Below are 26,750 nucleotides of genomic sequence, written 5' to 3' on the forward strand. Positions count from 1 at the left end.
AGTCATGTTGCAGCTTTATAAGAACATAAGAGCATAAGAAATAGGAGCAGGAGTAGGCCATCTAGCCCTTTGAGCCTGCCCCGCCATTCAATAAGATCATGGCTGATCTGAAGTGGATCAGTTCCACTTTCCCGCTTCCTCCCCATAACCCTTAATTCCCTTGTCTATCAAAAACCTATCTACCCGTGACTTAAATATATTCAGCAAGGTAGCCTCCACCACTTCAATGGGCAGAGAATTCCAGAGATTCACCACCCTTTGAGTGAAGAAGTTCCTCCTCAACTCTGAATATTATAGGACATTATATTATAATATTATATTATTATATAAGACAATATTATATTCTCTTTATAGAGCCTTAGTTAGGTCACACTTGAAATATAGTGTTCAATTCTGGTCGCCACACTACCAGAAGGATGTGGAGGCTTTGGAGAGGGTACAGAAGGGATTTAGCAGGATGTTGCCTCGTATGGAGGGCATTAGCTATGAGGAGAGGTTGGAGAAATGTGGTTTGTTCTCACTGGAGCAACGGAGGTTGAGGGGAGACCTGGTAGAAGTCTACAAGATTATGAGAGGCATGGACAGAGTGGATAATCAGAAGCTTTTTCATAAGAACATAAGAAATAAGAGCAGGAGTAGGCCATCTAGCCCCTCGAGCCTGCCCTGCCATTCAATAAGATCATGGCTGATCCGTCATGTCTCAGTTCCACATTCCCGCCCTCTCCCCATGACCCTTAATCCCCTCTCTTATCAAAAACCCATCAACCCGCGTCTTAAATATATTCAGCGAAGCAGTCTCCACCACTTCAACAGGCAGAGAATTCCAGAGATTCACCACCCTTTGAGTGAAGAAGTTCCTCCTCAACTCCATTCTAAACCGCCTCCTCTTTATCCTGAGGCTGTGCCCTCTAGTCCTACTGTCTTTTCTGAGCGGGAAGAGCCTCTCCACCTCTATCCTATCCATCCCATTCAACATCTTATACGTCTCAATGAGATCTCCCCTCATTCTTCTAAACTCTAACGAGTACAAGCCTAGTTTATTCAGCCTCTCATAGTTCAACCCCCTCAACTCCAGAATCAGCCTAGTAAACCTCCACTGCACTCCCTCCAAGGCCAAAATATCCTTGCGTAAGAGCGGCGACCAAAACTGCACACAGTACTCCAGCTGCGGCCTCACCAGGGTGGAAGGAGGGGCATAGGTTTAAGGTGCGAGGGGCAAGTTTTAAAAGAGATGTACAAGGCAGATTTTTTACACAGAGAGTGGTGGGTGCCTGGAACTCATTGCCGGGGAAGGTAATGGAAGCGGATACGGTACTGAGTTTTAAGGGGCATCTTGACAAGTACATGAATGAGTTGGGAATAGAGGGACATGGTCCCCGGAAGGGTTGGAGGTTTAGCTAAGTCGGGCAGCGTGGTTGGTACAGGCTTGGAGGGCCAAAGGGCCTGTTCCTGTGCTGTAATTTTCTTTGTTCTTTGTTCTAAAGCAGCCCCATCATAAACATAAAAAATATCAACATAGCACACTCTCATTCTAACAGTCCTTAATTATATTAAACCTCTCCAAGTGCTTTCTGATGACTTCCCTCAGTACTTTTCCAAAAGCCTTGTTAATTAACTGGGCTATAATTACTTAGACTGCCCTTACAGCCTTTGAGGCAGAAGATGAGACATCATCATACTGAATCAGTGAACAGGTTTGAGGGGACATTTGGTCTACTCCTGCTCCTATTTCTTAAGTTCACTTTGGATGCATTCCTCACAGGGGAATGTGCTATACTATTTTCAACATTGTCACTCACTTAAGGATGTTCCTAAGTTTTTGGCACATTGCCCATACCCTGTAAAACACTCCTGAGCATTTGAGATATTGCTCCTCATCGTAAAATATTCCTGAACATTTGGGGTATTGTCCCTCACAGTGAAGCATTCCTGAGAATTTGGGTATTGACACCCACTTTAGGCATCAGAGTATTTGGAGTGCTGTTCCCTCCCTCCCTGTACCCCACCCCTCTCACTATGTGGATTGTATCAGAGCTAATCTGACCTGACCAACTCTACATCTGAATAAAATGCAAGGATCAGTACTCACAAGAACTGCAATGTGATCCCAAACTTTCTCATACTGGTAGTGATGACATCCAACTGGTCGGAACTGAAGGGACTGTTCAGATCAGTGAACACCGCAATATGTAATTTCTCATACTTCTTTCCCCTAAAAGGCAAAATGGTAGAAAACTGATTGAGTAGAACCACATCATACCAGGGAAGTAAAGGATCAGTCCATTCACATTTTCTGTTTGTGCTTTCTTCCACAAGATTTAAGGGTCTTAAAGGGATAGAAAATACCAGACTAATACCTGGATTAGAACCCATTGATTCCAACTCTCTGCTTCCTGTTAGATAACCAATCCTCAATCCACACTAACACCTTACCCCCAACTCCGTGCACCTTAACCTTCTGCAGCAACCTTTTGTGAGGCACCTTACCGAATGCCTTCTGGAAATCTAAAATCACTACATCCACCGGTTCCCCTTGCATTAAGTTAATCTTTCTCTATACCCTAGTTATGACTGTAACACTACATCCTGCGCTCTCGTTTCCTTCTCTATGAACGGTATGCTTTGACTTTATAGCACGCAAGAAACAATATTTTTCACTGCATGTTAATACATGTGACAATAATAAATCAAATTAAATCAAATCAAACTTATTGTTCGTCATTTATGTAAGTGATATAGATGACTACGTGAGGGGCAGGATCAGTAAATTTGCCAATGACACAAAGATTGGCATGGTGGTTAACAGTGAGGTTGAGTGTCTTGGCTTACAGGAAGATATAGACGAGATGGTCAAATGGGCGAATAAGTGACAGATTAAATTTAACCCTGAAAAGTGTGAAGTGATGCACTTTGGAAGGAATAGTTGGACAAGGGAGGATACTTTGAAAGGTCTGACACCAGGAAGTTCCAAAGAACAAAGGGACTTTGGCGTATTTGTAGATCTCTGAAGGCGGAAAAGCAGGTTAATGGAGTGATGAAAAAGGCATATGGCACACTCACCTTTATCAATCGGGGAAAAGATTACAAATGCAGAGAGGTCATGATGGAATTGTAAACAACTTTGGTGAGGCCACAGCTGGAATACTGTGTGCAGTTCTGGTTGCCACATTATAGGAAGGACATGAAAGCACTGGAGGGGGTACAGAGGAGATTTACCAGAATGCTGCCTGGGATGGAACATTTAAATTATGAAGAGAGGTTGGAGAAGCTTGGTTTGTTTTCTCTGGAGCAGGGAAGACTGAGAGGTGACCTGATTGAGGTGTTCAAGGTTATGAGGGGCATGGACAGAGTGGATAGGGAACAGTTGTTGCCCTTAGTTCAAGGGTCAGTTATGAGGGGACACAAGTTAAAAGTGAGAGATGGGAGGTTTAGGGGGATTTGAGGAAAACTTTTTTTACTCAGAGGGTGGTGACAGTCTGGAACGTGCTGCCTGGGAGGGTGGTGGAGGTGGGATGCCTCACATCCTTTAAAAAATACTTGGATGAGTACTTGGCATGTCGTAACATTCAAGTCTATGGGCCAAGTGCTGGCAAGTGGAATCCAGTGGGCAGATCAGAGCCTTTCATGCATTGGTGCAGATGCTTCTGCACTGTCGTAATCTGTGAAACATTTGCTTTGCTGACTTTATTCTGTCATGTGTGTACCAATTCCACCTCTGTTGCTATCCTCCAGAATTCTATTCTTATCTATTTAACTATTTACTACACTTCCAAGTTGCATGTCATTTGCGAATGTCAATATTGTATCTGTATCCCCAAGTCCAAAGTATTACTTTACTAGTCATAGAATCTTAGAGGCTTATAAGGACATAAGAAATAGGAGCAGGAGTAGGCCATCTAGCCCTTCGAGCCTGCCCCGCCATTCAATAAGATCATGGCTGATCTGAAAGTGGCTCAGTTCCACTTACCCTCCTGCTCCCCATAACGCTTAGTTCTCTTATCGATCAGAAATCTATCTATCTGTGACTTAAACATATTCAACAAGGTAGCTTCCACCACTTCAATGGGCAGAGAATTCCAGAGATTCACTACCCTCTGAGAGAAGAAGTTCCTTCTCTAAACTGATCCCTCCTTATTTTGAGGCTGTGTCCTCTAGTTCTTGTTTCCTTTCTAAGTGGAAAGAATCTCTCTGCCTCTACCCTGTCTAGCCCCTTCATTATCTCATATGTCTCTATAAGATCATCCCTCAGCCTTCTAAACTCCAATGAGTACAGGCCCAATCTATTCAATATACAGGCTATGTTTACAGCATGGAAACAGGCCCTTTGGCCCAACTTGTCCATGCCACCCAGTTTTAACTACTAAGCGAGGGGTGGCAAGGTGGCACAGTGGTTAGCACTGCTGCCGCACAGCACCAGAGACCGGGTTCTATTCCCAGCTTGGGTCACTGTCTGTGTGGAGTTTGCACATTTTCCCCATGTCTGCATGGGTTTCTTCCAGGTGCACCAATTCCCTCCCACTGTACAAAGATGTGCAGGTTAGCTGGATTGACCATGCTAAATTGCCCCTTAGTGTCAGGGAGACTAGCTAGGGTAAATGGGATTATGGGGATAGGGCATGGATGGGATTGTGATCAGTGCAGACTCAATGGGCTGAATGGCCTCCTTCAGCACTGTAAGATTCTGTGATTGTCTGCATTTGGCCCATATTCCTGTACACCCATCTTATCCATGTTTAATTACTTTTTAAAAAATAAAATTGTACCCACCTCTACAACCACCTCTGGCAGCTTATTCCAGACACTCACCACCCTCTGAGCAAATACATTGCCCCTCTAGATCCTTTCCTTTTGTGTCTCTCGCCTCTCACCTTAAACCTATGCTCTTGAGCTCTAGACTTCCCTGCCTTTGGGAAAAAATGTTGACTATCTCCCTTATTTATGCCCCTTATCATTTTATAGGCCTCTATAAGATCACTCCTCGGCTTCCTTCACTCAGGGGAGAAAAGTCCTAGTCTATCCAGCCTCTCCTGATAACTCAAACCATCAAGTCCCAGAGCACTCTAGTAAATCTATTCTGCACTCTTTCTAGTTCAATAATATCCTTTCTACTACAGGGTGACTGGAACTGTACACAGTATCCCAAGTGTGGCCTTGCCAATGTCAATAAGACTCATAACTCCTGTATTCAATGTTCTGACCAATGAAACCAAGCATGTCGAATGCCTTCTTCACCACTCTGTCTACCTGTAATTCCACTTTCAAGGAGCTATGAACCTGTACTCCTGGATCACTTTGTTCTATAACTCTCCCCAATGCCCTACCATTAACTGAGTAAGTCCTGCCCTGGTTTGATCTGCTAAAATGCATCACCTCACATTTATCTAAACTCCATCTGCCATTCGTCAGCCCACTGGCCCAATTGATCAAGATCTCATTGCAATCCTAAATAACCTTCTTCACTATCCACAATGCCACCAATTTGGTGTCATCTGCAAACTTACTAACCATGCCCCATTTATTCTCATCCAAATCATTAATATAAATGACAAATAACAGTTGGTGTAACACTGATCTCTGAGGCACACCACTAGTCACAGGCCTCTAGTTTGAAAAACAACCCTCTACAACCACCCTCTGCCTTCTGTCGTCAAGCCAATTTTGTATCCAGTTGGTTACCTAACCCTGGAACCTGTGAGATTTAACGTTATGCGACAATCTACCATGTTGCACCTTGTCAAAGGCTTCGTTAAAGTTCATGTAGACAACATTAATTGCACTGCCCTCATCTACCTTCTTGGTTACTCCTTCAAAAAACTCAACTAAATTTGTGAGACATGATTTTCCACTCTCAAAGCCATACTGACTGTCTCTAATCAGTCCTTGCCTCTCTAAGTACCTGGCATGGAGGGCATTAGATATGACGAGAGGTTGGAGAAACTTGGTTTGTTCTCACTGCAACAATGGAAGTTGAGGGTGACCTGATAGGAGTCTGCAAGCTCATGAGGGGCACGGACAGAGTGGATAGTCAGAAGCCCTTTCCCATGGTGGAAAAGTCAATTAGTAGGGGGTATAGGTTTAAACTGCGAGCGGCAAGGTTTAAAGATGTACGAGGCAAGTTTTTTACACAGAGGTTGATGGGTGTCTGGAACTCGCCGTCGGGGGAGGTAGTGGAAGCAGATATGGCAGTGACTTTTAAGGGATGTCTTGACAAATACATGAATAGGATGGGAATAGAGGGATATGGTCTCCAGAAGGGTAGGGATTTAAGTTCAGGGGGGCAGCATGGTCGGTTCAGGCTTGGAGGGCCGAAGGGCCTGTTCCCGTGCTGTAATTTTCTTTGTTCTTTGGAAACCCATGCAGAAACAGAGAGAACATGCAAACTCCATACAGACAGTGACCCAAGCCAGGAATCGAACCCAGATCCATGGCGCTGTGAAGCAGCTCTGCTAACCACTGTGCTACTATAATCGTACATATTTGCTCCTCACTTCCTGCTATTTGGGGGCTTGTAATACAATCCTATCAAAGTGATCTCTCCCTTTTATTTCTCGGGTCTACCCATATAGATTCAGTGTTTAGAAGAATGAGGGGAGATCTCATTGAGACATATAAGATGATGAATGGGATGGATAGGATAGAGGTGGAGAGACTCGTCCCGCTCAGAAAAGACAGTAGGACTAGAGGGCACAGCCTCAAGATAAAGGGGGGGCGGTTTAGAACAGAGTTGAGGAGGAACTTCTTCACTCAAAGGGTGGTGAATCTCTGGAATTCTCTGCCCGTTGAGGTGGTGGAGGCTGCCTCGCTAAATATTTTTAAGACGCAGGTTGATGGGTTTTTGATAAGCGAGGGGATTAAGGGTTATGGGGAAAGGGCGGGAATGTGGAACTGAGCCACGACAGATCAGTCATGATCTTATTGAATGGCGGCGCAGGCTCGAAGGGCTAGATGGCCTACTCCTGCTCCCATTTCTTATGTTCTTATGTTCTTACATATCCCCTTTCAGTACTGTCGTGATGTTCTCCCAAATCAAAAATGAAACTCCCCCTCCTCTCTCACCTCCTGTTCTATTTTTCCGATAGCATCTGTACCCTGGAACATCGAGCTGTCAGTCCTGCCCCTCCCTTAGCCATGTTTCAATAATCGTTATAATATTCCAGTCCCATGTACCCTTGCCAGTCAGCCCTCTTGCACTGAAATAAATGCAGTTTAATCTAGACTTCCCTTGGTCTCTGCCCTGCTTTCTCAGACCATCCGTCCTGTTATGTTTTATACACTGTTTTATTTCTTTTAGCCTTACTGGATCCATTCACTGAGTTCTCCACAGTCTCTGTTTTTGAAGTTTGTCTTGCGTTTCTCTACCTTTCACTTTTCCCCTTACTGCCTTTTGTTTCTGTCCCCACTTTACTTCCCTCTGACTTCCTGCATCAGTTCCCATCAGCCTGCCACATTTGTTTAAACCCTTCCCAACAGCGTTATCAGTAAAAATAGTCCTCTTACTGATGCAGTGGTGTTACCATTAGACATTACTCTCTATTCTGAAAAGATGGCCAGACATCACAACATTGTTTTCTATCTTTTCGTAAACTTTATATTCATTCTACTATTGTTCCCTTTATCCCATGAATTTCAAAGTTGCCAACAAACCTAACATGTCGTACTTTATCAAATGTCTTTTGGAAGTCATGTACACATTAACTGCACTGTCCTCATCAAAATCAATCCATTTGTCCTTAACAAATCCATGTTAGCTTTTCTTTATTAATCCATGCTTATCTAAGTGGACAACCTTCAATCCATTTGAATTTTATTCTGATCTTTATGTTAGTTATGTCTCTTTTCTTCTATTCTCATTACGTTGCCTTTTGTTAATAATTGTGCCACCATGTTGAAAGTGAGCAGAAAGACAACGGGTTAGTGAGATTTGGTGAGTTAGACAGCAGAGTTCTGGTTGAGTTTATGGAAGATGTAAAATAAGACACGAGCCAGGAGATAATTGAAATAATCGAGGCTAGCGGTATGAATGAGGGTTTCAGCAGCAGATGATCTAAGATAGGTGCAGAGACAGGAAATGTCAAACAGGTTGAAGTAGGCCAAATAAGGTGTCAGAAGCTCATTTCAGCTCATTCTGAACAACTATTTCTATCGCATTCCCAGGTACTCTACAAAGAAATAACAAAATTTGGCACATGAAGTAACAGGGGGTGCACAACCAGTCAGGGCTGGAACCCCATCAAAGAGACAGAGCTTTCACTGGCAGAGCTATGAAGATCATTTTACGTCCAAATTTCCATTGCCCGTATATGTGCAAACTCGAGCCAGGCTATCAAGGAACATTTCCAGCTCATCAGCAATTTCTGTGCAGCAGAGAAGCCTCCGACATCTTCACCAAGTGGTTCCAGTACTTACATGGTTTGTTTCTGAAGCAAGTCCATGCAAACAATCAAGGCATCCAGAACTTGGAGAAAGTCAAGGCTTAAACATAGCAGGAATCAAACTTGTGATGTAAATTAATTCAACCTTTAATGTTTTATAATCTGTTCAGCAATTGTAAATCATGTATAACTATTCAAACGTAACAATAATAAAATGAGAGGGATTAGAGATCTTTTCAGCTCCATTTACCTGCCTGCTCACCATAACTCTTAATTCCTTCGCTGTTCAAAAATTTTATCTATCCTTGCCTTAAAAACATTCAATGAGTAGCCTCAACTGCTTCACTGGTCAGAGAATTCCACAGATTCACAACCCTTTTTTGTGAAGAAGGATGTCATGCCTTACAAATTAGATTCAATTTTTTGAGGAGGTGACCAGGTGTGCGGACGAGGGTAGTGCAGTCGATGTAGTTTATTTGGATTTTAGCAAAGCCTTTGACAAGGTCCCACATAGGAGACCTGTAAAGAAGTTAAATTCACATGGGATACAAGGTAACTTAATTAAGTGGATTCAAAATTGGCTCAGAGACAGAGGATGATGACAGACGGCTACTTTAGTTACTGGAAGCCAGTACCACAGGGATCTGTGTTGGGTCCCCTTTTGTTTGTCATCTATATAAACATAGATAAATAAGTGGGGGGTAGGATTACTAAGTTTGCAGATGACACAAAGATTGGCCGGGTGGTTAACAGTGAGGCTGAGTCTTGCGTTACAAGAAGATATAGATGGAATGGTCAAATAGACAGGTAAGTGGCAGATGCAAGTAACCCTGAAAAGTGAAGTGATACACTTCAGAAGGAGTAATATGACAAGGTAATATTCAATGAATGGTAGGACATTAGGAAATTCTGTGGAACAAGGAAACCTTAGTGTATTTGTCCACAGATCTCGGAAGGTGTAAGGGCATGTTGGTAGAGTGGTGAAAAAGGTAAATGGGATGCTTGCCTTTACCAATAGGCATAGATTACAAAAGCAGGAAAGTCATGTTGAAGTTGTATAGAACTTTAGTCAGGCCATAGCTGGAGTACTGTGTGCAGTTCTGGTCGCCACTGTAGTGGAAGGATGTGATTGCACTGGAGGGGGTGCTGAGGCGATTCACCAGGATGTGGCCTCGGCTGGAATATTTAAGTTATGAAGAGAGATTGTGTAGGCTTGGGTTGTTATTGTTGGGGCCGAGTAGATTGAGAGGCGACCTGATCGAGGTGTGCAAGATTATGAAGGACATGGATAGAGTGGATAAGGAGTAACTGTTCCCTTAGTTGAAGGGTCAGACTGAGGGGCCATAGGTTCAAGGTGACGGTCAGGAGGTTTGATTTCATTTGATTTGATTTATTATTGTCACATGTTTTAACAGTTAAAAAGTATTGTTTCTTGTGCGCTATATAGACAAAATGTACTATTCATAGAGAGGGTAAGGACTGCAGAATGTAGTGTTACAATCATAGCTAGAGTATAAAGAAAGATCAACTTAATGGAAAGTAAGTCCATTCAAAAGTCTGATAGCAGCAGGGAAGAAGCTGCTCTTGAGTCGGTTAGTATGTGATGTAAGACTTCTGTATCTTTTTCCCAAAGGAAGAAGGTGGAAGAGAGAATGACCGGGATGCGTGAGGTCCTTAATTATGCTGGCTGCTTTGCTGAGGCAGAGGGAAGTGCAGAAAGAGTCAATGGATGGGAGGCTGGTTTGCGTGGTGGATTGAGCTATATTCACGACCTTTTGTAGTTCCTTGTGGTCTTGGGCAGAGCAGGAGGCATACCAAACAGTGATACCACCAGAAAGAAGGGGGATGTGAGGAAAAATCTTTTTATCCAGAGGGTTATGGCGGTCTGAAATGCGCTGCCTAAGAGGCTGGTAGAGGTGGGTTGCCTCGTATCCTTTAAAAAGTACCTGGGTGAGCACTTAGCACATCATAACATTCAGGACTATGGGCCAAATGATGGCAGATAGGATGGGGTAAGAGTTCAGATGTCTCTAATACGTTGATGCAGATTTGATGAGCAGAAGGACCTCTTCTGCACCGAATAGTTTAGGTTAGAGGGTCATTAGATTGGTTCCACTGGTCGGCGCAACATTGAGGGCTGAAGGGCCTGTACTGCGCTCTAATGTTCTATGTTCTAATTCTATGGACTTGAACTCCAAGATCCCTCTGTACATCAACATTGTTCAGGGTCCTGCCATTAACTATATATTTACCCTTAACAACTGATCTCCCAAAGTACAGCACCTCATACTTGCCCGGATTAAACTCCATCTGCCATTTTTCTGCCCACATCTGCAACCTATCTATATCCCACTGTACCCTTCGAAAACTTTTTACACTATTCACAGTTCAAACTATGTGTTGTCTACAAACTTGCTAACTCACCCATCTATGTTTTCATCCAAGTAATTTATATATATCTCAAACGGCAGAGGTCCCAGTACAGATCCCTGCAGAACATCATTAGTTGCGGATCTCCAGCTAGAAAAACACCCTTCTATCACTACTCTCTGACTTCAATGGGCAAGCGAATTCTGAATCCAAGTGGCCAAGTCACCGTGGATCCAATGCAGCTTAATCTTCTGAATGAGCCTACCATGAAGGCCCTTCTCGAAACCCTTACCAAAATCCAAGTAATCAACATCCATTGGGCTATCCTCATCAATCACCTTTGTCACCTCCTCAAAAAAAATCAATCCAGTTAGGAAGACACATCCTGCCCTGCACAAAGTCATGCTGACTTTCCCAAATTAGGCCATGCTTTTCCACATGTGCGTAAATCCTCTCCCTAAGAATCCTCTCAAATAGCTTCCCAACTACTGATGTGACAGTCTCTAATTTCTTGGATTATCCTTTTTTCCCTTTCTCGAACAGAGGAACAACATTAGCTACTCGCCAGTCCTCCAGGACCTCTCCAGTAAAGATCTTTGTCAGAGCCTCAGCAATCTCCTCTCTTGCCTCTCTCAATAACCTGGGGTAAATCCCATTAAGACCTGGCGACTTATCCATCTTAATACTCTTCAAGAGACACAACGCCACTTCTTTCCTGATCTCAAAATGCCCTAGCATATTAGCATGCTGCACACTAATCTCATTATCCTTCATGTCCTTCTCCTTAGTGAATACCAATACAAAGTGCTCAATTAGGATCTTGCCTACGTCCGCTGCCTCCAAGCATGAGTTCCCTCCTTTATCCTCAAGTGGTCCTATCCTCTCCCTAATCATCCTCTTGTTTTCAATATATGCATAAAATGCCTTGGGATTCTCTTTTACCCTATTGCCAATGCCATTTCATGGCCCCTCCTTGCTCTCCTATCCCCTGCTTGAGGTCTTCCCTGCTTTCTTTTTATTCCTCATGGACCCTGCCCAATTTTAGCTTCCTAAACCTTACGTATGCTTCTTTTCTCCTTTTGACTAAATTCATAACTTCCCTCATTATCCAAGGGTCCCTCACCTTACCACTTTCTTGTTCTTGTACTCCATGTGCCCCTATTAATAATCTTCTTAAACAAGGGTGTTACATTAGCCTTTTCCAGTCCTTTGGGACTTTTCCTGACTCCAATGATTTCTGAACGATCACCACAAATGCCTCCACAATCTTCTCAACTATCTCCTTCAAAACCCTAAAGTGTATTCCATCCTGTCTGGGTGATTTATCCACCTTCACACCTTTCAGCTTCCCAAGCATCTTCTCCTTAGTGATGGCCACTACATTTACCTTTGCTCCCTGACTCTCATGGAGTGCTGACATGTTACTGGTGTCTTCCACTTTGAGGGCTAATACAAAGTACCCATTCAGTCCCTCTGCCATTTCTTTGTCCTGATGTGGAGATGCCAGCGTTGGACTGGGCTAAACACAGTAAGAAGACTGACAACACCAGGTTTAAGTCCAACCGATCTATTTGATAGTAAACTCACAAGCTTTCGAGGTTTGCCTCTTCGTCAGGTGAATGGAGAGTACTGGCCTCAGAGCATATATGTGCTGTTATATGCTCTGTCTGAGGCCAGTACTCTCCATTCACCTGACGAAGAGGCAAACCTCGAAAGCTTGTGAATTTACTATCAAATAGATCGGTTGGACTTAAACCTGGTGTTGTCAGACTTCTTATGGCATTTCTTTGTCCCCCATTACTACTTCTCCAGCCTCATTTTCCAGCAGTCCAATGTCAAGTCTTGCCTCCTTCCTACCTTTCATATATATCAAAAAAAACTGTTGCAATCTTCTTTTACATTACTATCTAGCCTACCCTCATATTTCCTCTTCTCCACCCTTATTGTTCTTTTATTTGTTCTCTGCTTGCTTTTAAAGGCTTCCCAATCCTCTGGCTTCTCACTACTCCTTGCCTGACAGTATGCTCTTTCCTTTGCTTTTATGCTAAACCTGATTTCCTTTGTCAGTCATGGTTTCTCGTTCTCCCCTTAACATGCTTCATCTTCCTTGGAATGGATTTATGCTGTGCTTTCTGAATTACCTCCAAAAACTCCTGCCACTGTTGTTTCACAGTCTTTCCTATTAGGCTCCCTTTCCAATCTAATCTGGCCAGCTCCTCCCTCATATCCTTGAAGTTTCCTTTACTCAGTTGTAGCATCGTTATATCCAACTCCAACATCTCCCTAACGTGAGGTTATCCACTTTGGTAGCAATAATTATTACTTGAATGGGTGTAAATTGAGAGAGTGTTCTTGTGCATCAGTTGTTGAAAGTAAGTGCACAGGTAGAGCAGGCAGTAAAATGGTCAGTTGGCCTTCATAGCGAGAGGATTTGAGTATAGGGATAGGGATGTTTCGCGACAGTTGTGTACGGCATTGGTTAGGCCCGGAGTACTGTGTGCAGTTTTGGTGCCCTTATCTGAAGAAGGATGTCCTTGCTATAGAGGAAGTATAGTGAAGGTTTACCAGGCTGATTCCTGGGATGGCAAGTCTGATGTATGAGGAGAGACTAAGTCTGTTAGGATTATGTTCACTGGAGTTTAGAAGAGTGAGAGGGGATTTCATAGAAACTTATAAAATTCTAATAGGGTTAGACAGGGTAGATTCAGAAGGAATACTCCCGATGGTAGGGGTGTCCAGAACTAGGAGTCATAGTTTGAGCATAAGAGGTAAACCTTTTAGAACTGAGGTGAGGCGAAATTTCTTCTCTCAGAGGGCAGTGAATGTGTGGAATTTACTACAGAAAGTAGTTGAGGCCAAAATGACTGATTTCAAGAAGAAATTAAATATTGTTCTTGGGGCTAAAGGGAAGAAGGGATATGGGGGGAAGAGGAATCAAGATATTGAATCTGGTGATCTGCCATGATCAAAATGAATAGTGGAGCAGGCTCAAAGGGCTGAATGGCCTACTCCAGCTTCTAGTTTCTATGTTTCAAGTGCAATTAAGGGTGAGCAATAAATGTTGGCATTGCCATGAAATACCCATATCCCATGAAAGAAAGAAAAAAAGAAAAAAATCGTATCTTTCCTTTCTATCTTGTATGTCTGGAAATGAGGAGTTCAAAAAGACTTGCATGTTATGGCATTTTTCATAACCATGATGCTTGACAGCTAATAAAGTACATCTGAGGTGTAATCACATGGTAGTTTCAGAAATGTAGCAGCCAAGTTGCACAAGAAAAGCTCCACAAACAGCAACGCCATAATGACCAGATAACTAGTTTTTATGTTGCTGATTCAAGGATAAATGTTGATCAAGACACCGGAGTTAGTTCCCCTGCTCTTCTTCGAAACACTATCATGGGTCTTTTACATTCACCAGAGAGAGCAGATGGGACTTTGGTTTAATGTCTCATACAGATTACCCTCTAACAGTGCAGCACTGGTATCAGCCTTGATTTCTATTAAGTCCCGATGTAGAACTTGAACCCTCAATCTTCTAACTCAGAGGCAAGAATGCTGCCATGGCTGTCAAAAAGGATATCATGACCAGCATAATGGTCACTCTAGAAAATAATGAGGTAAAGTAATTATTTAATATTTCTCCTTTACCTCATCATTTACCTCTCTGACATTACCTGTGAGTTTATTTCAGCAGCCCTATCGTCATCATAATTTTCCTTTTGTTACAAAGAACAAAACAAAGAACAAAGAACAACCCAGCACGGGAAACAGGCCCTTCGGCCCAACAAGCCCGCGCCGCCGCATCACCCTACACCTATTCTACCCTGCGTATCTACAAATAGAACCCCTGACTTAGCCAGATTCAGGGGAGAATAGTTTCAATTTGGTAAAACCAATCAGCCTAAGAGCACATCTTTGGGGTGTGGGAGGAAACCGGAGTGCCCGGAGGAAACCCACGCAACCACAGGGAGAATGCACAAACTCCCACAGACACAGGCCCAAATCCATGTATCTGCACAGCTAGCAGTGCTAGTCACCGAGCTGTTGCGGCGCCTGTCTACCGGTCCAGGATCAAGCACACACACCGACACGAAGTACTAGGCCACTCCCGGAACCTCCAGGAGCAGCCCACGCACGACCCACCGTGTGCATGCCCCTCGTTTGACAACGAGGTGGACCTCCACCTGCGGAGTGAAAAGACAAAAACGTTAATCACAAGCCTGCCTTTCCGGTGTCTCCCGAGGTTCTAACCCTTATTCAATAACCCCTACCATAACCCTCCATCCTCGTTTCACTCATGTGCCTATCTAACTGAACCTTAAACGAGTCCAACGTTCCCGCCTCCACCACCCTACTCGGTAGCGCGTTCCATACCCCCACTACTCTCTGCGTAAAGAACCTTCCTCTCATATCCAAATTATACCTCTCCCCCCTCACCCTTAAATCATGTCCTCTTGTATTCGTAACCAATCTAGGGAGCAGTCTCTCACTATTGACCCTGTCTATTCCCTTCAGTATCTTATATACCTCTATCATGTCACCCCTCAATCTCCGTCTTTCCAAAGAGAACAGTCCCAGTTTCTCCAACCTTTCCTCGTAACCCAACCCCTCCATGCCAGGCAACATCCTGGTAAACCTCCTCTGCACCCTTTCCAGAGCCTCCACATCCTTCCGGTAGTAAGGTGACCAGAACTGGACGCAGTACTCCAAATGCAGTCTAACCAACGTTCTATACAACTGAAGCATTAGACGGCAGCTTTTAAACTCTATACCTCTTCCTATAAAGGCTAGCATTCCATAACCCTTCCTGACAACATTCTCCACTTGTGTCACAACCTTCATGGATTTGTGAACCGGCACTCCCAGGTCCCTCTGTGTTTCTATACTCCTAATTTGTCTACCTTTAATCACATAGCTCCTCTCTACATTATTCCTTCCAAAATGCATCACCTCGCATTTGTCAGGATTAAATTCCATCTGCCACCTATCTGCCCAATGCACCAACCTATCTATATCCTGTTGTATCACCTGACAATCCACTTCAGTACTCGCCAACCCTGCCATCTTGGTGTCATCAGCAAACTTGCTGATCACACCACCTACGCTCTCTTCCAAGTCATTTATGTAGACTACAAAGAGGAGAGGTCCCAGTACCGAGCCCTGCGGCACACCACTGGTCACTGGCCTCCAGCTGGACAAAGTCCCCTCCACAACTACCCTCTGTCTCCTATTGCCCAGCCAGTTCTCAATCCACCTAGCTACCTGACCCCGTATCCCATGCGCCTTAACCTTTTCTACCAGCCTACCATGAGGGACTTTGTCAAACGCCTTACTGAAATCCATATAGATGACATCAACGGCTTGCCCATCGTCAACCGTTTTTGTCACCTCCTCAAAGAATTCCACCAGATTCGTAAGGCAAGACCTCCCTCGAACAAAGCCATGTTGCGTATCCCCAATCAGACCGCAACGCTCCAAATGCTCATACATCCTACCCCTAAGTACTTTTTCCATTAATTTCCCTACCACCGATGTCAAACTCACCGGCCTATAATTCCCAGGGTTATCCCTACTACCTTTTTTGAACAGCGGTACCACATTTGCCACCCTCCAGTCTTCTGGGACCTCACCTGTGTCCAAAGAAGAGACAAAGATTTGCGCCAGAGGCCCAGCAATTTCATCTTTCACCTCCCTAAGCAGCCTGGGATAAATACCATCAGGCCCCGCAGCTTTATCCGTCCTTACGCTACCTAAAAGCCCTAGCACTTCCTCCCTCGTAATAGATATTTCCTGCAGCTGATCCTCAGCTCCCTCTAACAGACCGCACGATTCCGTACCCCTCTCCTTCGTGAATACTGACGCAAAGTATTCATTCAGGAGCTCCCCCATTCCCTCCGACTCAATACATAACTCCCCGCTTTTGTCCCTAAGAGGACCAATTTTCCCTCTAACTACTCTCTTGCTCCTAATATAGGAATAAAATGCCTTTGGATTCTCCTTAATCCTACCAGCCAAAGCCATTTCATGCCCTCTCTTCTCCCTTCTAATTCCCGTTTTTAGCTCCCTCCTACTCTCTCTATATTCCTCCAGTGCACTCTCCGTACCCAGTCTGTGTTTGTTGTTTGTGTTCCTGTAGAATGTTTTATTTCAATTTCCTTTGCCTTGTTTTTTTTCAGCTATTTTACCCGGCCCTTTTTTACCCCCTTTGTCATCCTCTTTATTGTCGTATATATTTAGCGTGTGTCTTTTTCTTTAACTTCAATTTTCCCTCAACTACTTCCATGGTATTTTTGATTGTCTTTTAGAATATATTTGTCCTAAACTCTGTAAATCACTGGCTAACTACCTTTGACTGCTGTTTTCCTTTAGTTTTTCAGTGATATCTTCAGCTTATTTTCCCAAATCGCATTCTTAAAATCAGCTTTTCTTTTAATATTCCTGTATTAATTCATCTCTTGTTGCATTTTTTATGTAATGAATAGGAAAGCTGTAATGCAGTGACACCTCTATTTCCTTTTATTTACTTCATTGTACAAAAAATCTTCTATGATTATTATTTGACTTTTGTAGGTTTGTCAAGACACTTATCCCCCGACTTCCCTTTCACTATTGGGTGGTCTGTGATATGCTTAAAGTTTATTTATTAGTGTCACAACTAAGCCTACATTGCAAAAAAGTTACTGTGAAAATTTCCTCGTCACCACACTCCGGCACCTGCTTGCAAACACTGAAGGAGAATTTAGCATGGCTAATGCACCTAAGCAGCACATCTTTTGGACTGCAGGAGGAAACCAGAGCACCCAGAGGAAACCCACACAGACACAGGAAGAAACTGCAAACTCCCCACAGACTCAAGTGACCCAAGCCAGGATTTGAATCTGGGTCGCCGGGGCTATGATGCAGCACTGCTAATCACTCTGCCGGCCACTGTCGATTTTCTCAATGATAATTATCTTGGTGCTAACAGTTATAATCTTTAGGCAGCTGTTATTAAAAGGATACAATCAGCTTGATGGTCACTTGCCCTGATGCCACTCTGAATATCTTCCAGGAAATCAAAATCAGGAATCATCAGGTTTCTGTGCACAGTAATGTTCTGGTATTGGTCTGATGTAGCAAGGGGGTTAGAAGTTCCATCAGTCCCAAACAGGACTAAAGCTGTCTCGTCTTTAGTCTCAGCAAATACCTACATCATAAAACCACACAAAAGACTAGTCAAAACTATAAATCATGCAGAAGAGCAGCAACTTTTATTGGTATTACTTCATTAATCCACCATTTCCAAGTTATCTCAGTTGGATTCACCCAATTAGGTTAATACAGAAATGGCTGGAAAGTAGAAGGACTCACTGGAGTAGTCAACTGCATACCTGAATGTGATATAAATTTAGGACATCGAGGGACAATATTTCAATTTGTTAATATCAGTTCTGGGGTAAAAACCAATTCCTAAAAGGATTGTGAAAGATTGTACAAGAATAAAATTAAGCCAGGAAAATGAGCACGTCAGCAGCTGATATAATTCAAACAGAAAAATGTCAAGTAATAAACCTGGGGACAGAAAATAGAGCAAACAAGTAATTAAATAGAAACACAGAAAATAAGCACAGGAGTATGCCATTCAGCCCTTCGTGCCTGCACCACCGTTTAATATGATCGCGGCTGATCATGCACTTTCGGTATCCCAGTCCCATAAACTGAAACCATTTATGTGGAGATTTGTTATTAAAGGTGGCACTGCAAACAAATTAACAATAAAAACAAAAAGCAATTTTTAAATCGGGAGGCACAGAATACAAATATCATTATATAAACATAGAAAACAGGAACATAAATAGGTCATTTGGCCATTCGAGCCTATTCTGCAATCATCAATGCTGATCATCTATTTCAATGCCACATTGCCATGCTCTCCCCATATGCCTCACAACATTTAGAACATAGAACATAGAAAAACTACAGCACAAACAGGCCCTTCGGCACACATGTTGCACCGATCATATCCCTACCTACTTGACTTACCTATAACCCTCAATCCTGTTAAGTCCCATGTACTCATCCAGGAGTTTCTTAAAAGACCCTAACAAATTCGCCTCCACCACCACTGACGGCAGCCGATTCCACTCACTCACTACCCTCTGAGTGAAAAACTTACCCCTAACACCTCCTCTGTACCTACTCCCCAGCACCTTAAACCTGTGTCCTCTCGTAGTGACCATTTCAGCCCTGGGAAATAGCCTCTGAGAATCCACCCTATCTATACCTCTCAACATTTTATAAACCTCTATCAGGTCACCTCTCATCCTTCGTCTCTCCAGGAAGAAAAGACCGAGCTCCCTCAACCTATCTTCATAAGGCATGCCACCCAATCTAGGCAACATCCTTGTAAATCTCCTCTGCACCCTCTCAATAGTTTCCACATCTTTCTTGTAATGAGGCGACCAGAATTGCGCACAGTATTCCAAGTGGGGTCTGAAAAGGGTCTTATAAAGTTGCAGCATTATCTCCCGACTCCTAAATTCAATTCCTCGATTAATGAAGGCTAGCACACCATACACCTTCTTGACCACATCCTCCACCTGCGAGGCCGATTTCAGAGTCCTATGGACCTGAACCCCAAGGTCCTTCTGATACTCTACACTGCTAAGAGTCCTACCCTTGATATTGTACTCCATCATCCCATTGGACCTGCCAAAATGGACCACTACACATTTAGCCGCGTTGAAGTCCAACTGCCACTTCTCCGCCCAGTCTTGCATCCTATCTATGTCTTGCTGCAACTTCTGACATGCCTCCAGACTATCCACAACACCACCAACCTTCGTGTCGTCGGCAAACTTACCAAACCATCCCTCCACTTCCTCATCCAGGTCATTTATGAAAATTACAAACAGCAAGGGTCCCAGAACAGATCCCTGGGGCACTCCACTAGTGACCGACCTCCATGCAGAAAAAGACCCATCCACAACCATTCTCTGCCTTCTGCAGGGAAGCCAGTTCTGGATCCACAAGGCAATAGCCCCTTGGATCCCATGCCCTCTCACTGTTTCAAGAAGTCTTGCATGGGGGACCTTATCAAATGCCTTGCTGAAGTCCATATAAACCACATCCACTGCTCTTCCTTCATCAATGTGTTTAGTCGCATTTTCAAAGACCTCAACTAGGCTCGTAAGGCATGACCTGCCCTTGCCAAAGCTGTGCTGACTACCTTTGATCATACTAAACTTCTCTAAATGTTCACAAATCCTGTCCCTCAGGATCCTCTCCATCAACTTACCAACCACTGAGGTTAGACTCACCGGTCAGTAATTTCCCTGTTCCCTTTCTTGAATGTAGGAACCACATCCGCAAGCCTCCGGAACCTCTCCTGTCTCCATCGACGACACAAAGATCATCGCCAGAGGCTCTGCAATCTCTTCCCTCGCCTCCCACAGTAGCCTGGAGTACATCCCATCTGGTCCCGACAACTTATCTATCTTGATGCAATTTAAAAGTTCCAACACATCCTCTTTCTTAACATTCTCTTTAAGAAGCATTTAGATAAGCATTTGAAATGCCATAACATACAAAGTGTTGGACAATGCAATTAGAATAGTTAGATGCTTGATAGAAGAGTCAGCATGAAAGGGAAATCACGTATGACTGATTTATTAGAGTTTTTCGTGGAAGTCTCAACCAGAGTGGATGGGGGGAAACCAGCAGATATGTTGTATTAGGGCTTCCCAAAGGCATTCAACAAGGTACCTCACAAAAGGTTAAATCATAAGATAAGATCCTATGGTGTTGAAGGAAATATATTGGTATAAATTTGAGGATTGGATACTTCACTCCAGGAGTAATTCCATTGACAAATTAGGGATTTTTAAATCTTAAAACACATTTTATTTAATAACACAGTTTAACTATAACTCGAACAAATGAAGCAACTCAACTATTACCCTCGAACAATATTTAAACAAGAAAAGAAACAACTATGATTTCCAGCTTATCAGTTTCTGTTCCAAATAAGCAACATTCTTCTTACAAATTCGAAAAACACTTTAAAGACAGTCAGCAGTCATAAATATATTTGCTATGATGAACGTAAACAGCCTTGAAGCTTTCACAGAAATTTTGTGGAGAGAACAGCTTGCCAAACTCCAGTCAAAACTGAAAGCTGATTTTTTTTTCTGCTATATGCACAGCTTCTTCCATTAATCACATTATTACATAACCCTGTCAATCAATCTAATCAAAAATCCAGGGGAAATCTTCATCCATAAACAAAAATCCATCAGCTGTCTCCCAAGTAAACACAATATGGCTAAAATGAGCAATCATTCTGCTCTCCCAGCATCTGAGCTACATTCCCACCAGACATATCGATTGTCTGTAAGAAAAAACTGAACTTTAAAACAACCCTATTAAACATAAGGGGGCACTGTGGCACAGTGCTTAGCAATGCTGCCTCACAGTGCCAGGGATCCAAGTTCGATTCTGGCTTTGGGTGACTGTATGGAATTTGCACATTCTCTCCGTGTCTGCGTGGGGTTTTCTCCAGGAGCTCCAGATTCCTCCCACAGTCTCAAGATATGCAGGCTAAGTGGACTGTGCAAACTCGATAGGCCAAATGTCCTCTTCCTGCTCTATAAGGATTCTACGGTTTTATATATCTATAGCAATAGGCAGCATGGTTTTGTGAAGGGGAGGTCATGTCTCACAAACTTGATTGCGTTCTTTGAGGAAGTGACAAGAAAAATTGACCAGGGCAGGGTAGTGGATGTTGTATATATGGACCTCAGTAAAACCTTCGATAAGGTTCCTCAAGGCAGGCTGATACAGAAGGTGAAATCATATGAGATCCGTGGTAAGTTGGTCAGATGGATACAAAACTGCATAGAAAGCAGAGGATAGCAGTGGAACATTATTTTTCTAACTGGAAGTCTGTAACAAACAATGTTCCACAAGGATCAGTGCTGGGGCCTCTGTTGTTTGTAATATTTCTAAATGATTTGGAGGAAAATGTAGGTAGTCTGATCAGTAAATTTGCAGATGATACAAAAATTGGTGGAGCAGCGGATAGTGAGGATTGTCAGAGGATATAACAGGATATAAATCAGCTGGAGACCTGGGCCGAAAGATGGTAGATGGAATTTAACCCAAATGTGAGGTGATGCGATTTGGAAGGTCTATTGCAGAAGCAAAGTATACAGTAAATGGTAGAGTCCTTAAAAATGTTAGCATACAGAGGGATCTGGGCATGTAGATCCACAGTTCCCTGACAATAGCTAGTCAGGTGGACAAGGTGGTCAAGATGGTGTATGGCATGCTGGTCTTCATGCCTGGGGCATTGAGTATAGGAATTGGAAAATCATACTGCAGCTGTATAAGACTTTGGTTAGGCCACATTTGGAGTATTGTGTACAATTCTGGTCACCACACTACCAGAAGGATGTTGATGCATTGGAGAGGTTTATCGGGATGTTGCCTGGTTTCAAGGATATGGACTATGAAGAAAGGCTGAACAAACTTGGATTGTTTTCATTGGAGTGTCGGAGGATGAGGGAGGACCTGATAGAGGTTTACAAGATTATGACAGGCTTGAATAGAGTGGCTAGTCAGAGTCCTTTTCCCAGGATCGAAAGGTCAAATACTCGGGGGCATAGGTTGAAAGTGACAGGGAGAAAGTTTAAAAGAGATGTAAGGGGCAAGTTTTTCACTCAGAGGGTGGTGAACAACTGGAACGCGCTGCCGGAGGAGGTGGTGGAAGCAGATTCTGTAGCAACGTTCAAGAGGCATGTGTAAAGATACACGAATAGACGGGGACTAGAACAACACGGACCACATAGAGACAAGAAAATATTAGATTAGAGAGGCATCGGCGTCTGCACAGACTTAGTAGGCTGAAGAACCAGTTTCTGTGCTGCACTGTTCTTTGTTCCACCAGAAAGTTGTGGAAGCTTTGGAGAGAGTGCAAAGAAGGTTCACCAGGATGTTGTCTGGTCTTAAAGATGTTGACTATGAGGACAGGATGAATAAACTAGGATTGTTTTCACTGGAAAGGCATAGACAGGGTGGATAGTCAAGAGGTCTTTTCCCAGGGTGGAAGTGTCAATTACAAGAGGGCACAGGTTCAAGGTGAGAAGGGAAAGTTTAAGGGAGATGTGCGGGGGAAGTTTTCTCAAAGAGAGTGGTGAGTGCCTGGAACGCGCTGGCAGAGGTGGTGGTGGAAGCAGGCACATTAGCAACATTTGAGAGGCATCTGGATGGGTACATGAATAGGGAGGAAATAAAGAGATATGGCCCATGTAAGGGCTGAAGGTTTTTTTTTAGTTCAGGTAGGGCATCATGATGAGGAGTAGAGGAATCTAAAACTAGAGGGCAAGGTTTAAGGTGAAAGGGACAGATACAAAAGGGTCCAGAGGGGCAAATTTTTCATACAGAGAGTAATGAGCATCTGGAACAAGCTGCCAGAGGTAGTAGTGGAGTGGAGGCAGATAAAATGTTGTCTTTTAAAAAGCGTTTAGACAGTGACATGGGAATAAGGGGCCTAGATGGATATGTGCCAAATGCGGGCAATTGGGACAAGCTTAGTAGTTAAAAAAAGGGTGACATGGACAAGTTGGGCCGAATGTCCTGTTTCCATGTTGTAAATCTCCACGACTCTATAATCGGCACTGGCACAAAGCGCCAAAGGGCCTGCTCCTGTCCTGTGCTTTTCTTTATTCTTTGTTCAGAACTAGGAGGCACTGTTTTAAATTAGAGCTTGCTCTTTCATGACAGAGATTAGGAGAATTTGTTTCCTCTGAGTGTTGAGAGATTTTGGAACTCTCTGCCTCAGAAGGCAGTGGAGGAGGAGTCATTGAATTTTTTTAAGGCAAAGGTAATATTTTTGTTAGGCAAGGGAATCACTTATCAGAGTACATTGTGGAATGTGGAATTCCTAACAGAAACAGATTGGCTACGTTCTAATCAAATAGCAGAGTAGGCTCGAGGAATCAAATGCCTACTTATGTCCCTATTTTGTATATTCATACGTTCGTTCGTCCATCGTCATCGATGAGGACCTTGACGCTATTAGTCATTTTGAGGCTGGTTGCGGTGTGTCCGAAGATGACTGTCAGGCCAATTCGGGCATGGAATATCCTGGCACATACTGGACAGACCTGTGTAGGCATTGTAGTTGTGGTGGTTCTGGACTTGCGCAGCTCGTGCTTAAGTTGTGTTTCAGCAATGACCTTGCTTCGTATGCTTGACAGCCCTTGTGAATGAGGCAGTAGTTTTGTGCCAGCGTTTCCCAGGTGGTCATGTCTATGTCCAGCCACTTCAGGGGGGCCTTGAGTGTGTCTTTGAAACGTTTCTTCTGCCCTCCATGCGAGCGTCTTCCAGCACAGAGTTCCCCAAAAAGGAGCTGCTTGGGTATGCACTCGTCTGGCATACGGATGACATGATCTGCCCAACGGGTCTGCACTCTCATCAGCAGTGTGTGGACTGATGGTAGACTTGCTCTAGAGAGGACTTCAGTGTCTGGTACTTTGTCTTGCCATCTGATGCGTAACATTCTGCGAAGACAAGTCATGTGGAAATGATTGGCCTTTATAGCGAGGGGGTTAGAAGATAAAAGCAGGGAGGTCTTGCTGCAACTGTACAGAGTACTGGCGAGGCCGCAGCTGGAGTACTGTGTGCAGTTTTGCTCGCCGCACTTGCGGAAGGATATATTGGCCTTGGAAGGAGTGCATAAAAGGTTCACTAGGCTGATACCGGAGATGAGGGGGTTAGCCTATGAAGAGAGACTAAATAGACTGGGTCTGTACTCGTTGGAGTTTAGAAGGCTGAGGGGGGATCTTATAGAGACATACAAGATAATGAAGGGGGTAGATAGGGTAGAGGTAGAGAGATTCTTCCTGTTTAGAAAGGATAGCAGGACTAGAGGGCACAGCCTCAAAATAAGGAGGGGGGGCAGCTTAGATCGGAGTTGAGGAGGAACTTCTTCACTCAAAGGGTGGTGAATCTCTGGAATTCTCTGCCTGTTGAAATGGTGGAGGCTACCTCGCTAAATATATTTAAGTCATGGGTAGATAGGTTTCTGATAGACAAGGGAATTAAGGGTTATGGGGAGAAAGCGGGAAAGTGGAACTCATCTACTTCAGATCAGCCATGATCTTATTGAATGGCGGGGCAGGCTCGAAGGGCTAGATGGCCTACTCCTGCTCCTATTTCTTATGTTCTTATGATTGAGTTGTCTTGCATGCCTTCGATACACAGTCCACATTTCACAGGCATACAGGAGGGTAATGAGTACCATGGCACTGTAGACCTCGTCGCTGCGCTGATTCTTCGACGTTCCCAAACAGTGGAGCGCAGTCTACCAAAAGCAGAACTTGCCTTTGCTATTCTGCAGTTAACTTCTGTATCAATAGTCACTGCTTGGGAGAGGTGCTGCCGAGGGAAGTGAACTGGTCCACTGCCTGTAGTTTCTACCCTTTGATTGTGATTATGGGTTCTGTGTACGGTGCATGAGGAGCAGACTGGTGCATGACTTTGCTCTTTTTAATGTTGATGGTGAGTCCAAAGTTGTCCCAAGCCGTGGAAAATTTGTCCATACTGCCTTGCATCTCTGGCTCTGAGCCAGCATACAGGGCACAGTCATTGGAAAAGAGGAAGTCTCTCAGAACAGCCTCCTTCACTTTGGTAACAGAACATAGAACACTACAGCACAAACAGGCCCTTCGGCCCCTGAATTGCACCGATCATATCCATACCTACCAGGCCTATCTATAACTCTCAATCCTAGGATGAGAGAAGAATTGGCAAATGTGGACTGGGGGAGCGCGTTGGAAGGTAGGTCTGCTGAGGAGCAGTGCAGGATCTTTAAGGAGATCTTTCTTGGTGCTCAGCAGAAATTTATTCCGATGGTCAAAAAGGACCGTAGGAGGAGAGGTAATAAGCCGTGGATAACGAAGGAGGTGAAGGAAAGTGTTAAATTAAAAGCGGAGGCGTTTAGAGTAGCTAAGAGTAGTGGGCGAGAAGAGGATTGGGAGAGGTTTAAATGTCAACAAAGATTGACAAAGAAGTTGATAAAGAAGGGTAGGAGAAACTATGAAGCTGGGCTAGCGCTTAATATAAAAAAGGATAGCAAGAGTTTTTATAAATATATAAAAAGGAAGAGGCTGGCTAGGGTGAACGTTGGTCCCTTAGAGGATGAGAAGGGGGACTTAGTGGTAGGGGATGAGGAAATGGCTGAGGTCTTGAATAACTTTTTTGTTTCGGTCTTCACGGAGGAGGACATGAATAATTTGCCGGATGTTAGAGATGGAAAGGTGGTAGGACTGGAGGGTCTCGATGACATTACTGTTACTAGAGAGGTGGTGCTTGGCAGACTGAAGGGGCTGATTGTGGACAAGTCCCCAGGACCGGATGGAATGCATCCGAGGGTCCTGAAAGAAATGGCGGAGGTGATAGTGGATGCCTTGGTGGTTATTTTCCAAACGTTGCTGGATTCCGGGGAAGTGCCGGCAGATTGGAAAACGGCTAATGTTACGCCGTTGTTTAAGAAGGGTGCCAGGCAAAAGGCGGGGAATTATAGGCCGGTTAGTTTAACGTCTGTTGTAGGTAACATGTTAGAATCCATCCTCAAGGAGGAAATAGCGAGGCATCCTGAGGGGAACTGCTTGATAGAGCAGACGCAGCACGGTTTCCTTAAAGGGAAGTCGTGTCTGACAAATTTACTGGAGTTCTATGAGGATGTGTCTAGGGCGGTGGATAGAGGAGAGCCAGTGGATGTGGTCTTTCTGGATTTTCAGAAGGACTTTGACAAGGTACCTCACAAGAGGTTATTGCTGAAGGTAAGGGGGCATGGAGTTGGGGGTAGGGTGTTAGCGTGGATAGAGGACTGGTTGTCAAATAGGAGGCAGAGAGTGGGGGTCAATGGGTGCTATTCGGATTGGCGGATGGTGACTAGTGGAGTGCCCCAGGGGTCGGTGCTGGGGCCTCAGCTATTTACCATTTATATAGATGATCTGGAGG

General features: G+C 43.9%; 1 protein-coding gene across 2 annotated transcripts in view; it reads right to left on the minus strand.

Moving 5' to 3' along the window:
• LOC145350380 (DNA repair protein Ku80-like) overlaps positions 1-26,750 on the minus strand; it is a 248,251-nt gene that overhangs the window by 191,324 nt on the left and 30,177 nt on the right. For both annotated transcript variants that reach the window (XM_080199652.1, XM_080199651.1), the window contains exons 3-5: positions 17,748-17,931; positions 8,407-8,455; positions 2,090-2,212 (exon numbers count right to left, since the gene is read on the minus strand). In XM_080199652.1, coding sequence (XP_080055778.1) covers positions 2,090-2,212; positions 8,407-8,455; positions 17,748-17,931 — 356 coding nt within the window. The remainder of the gene's footprint in view (positions 1-2,089; positions 2,213-8,406; positions 8,456-17,747; positions 17,932-26,750) is intronic.

This window comes from Carcharhinus amblyrhynchos, chromosome 11 (genome assembly GCF_965287045.1).
Source record: "Carcharhinus amblyrhynchos chromosome 11, sCarAmb.v2.hapA, whole genome shotgun sequence".
NCBI lineage: Eukaryota > Metazoa > Chordata > Chondrichthyes > Carcharhiniformes > Carcharhinidae > Carcharhinus > Carcharhinus amblyrhynchos.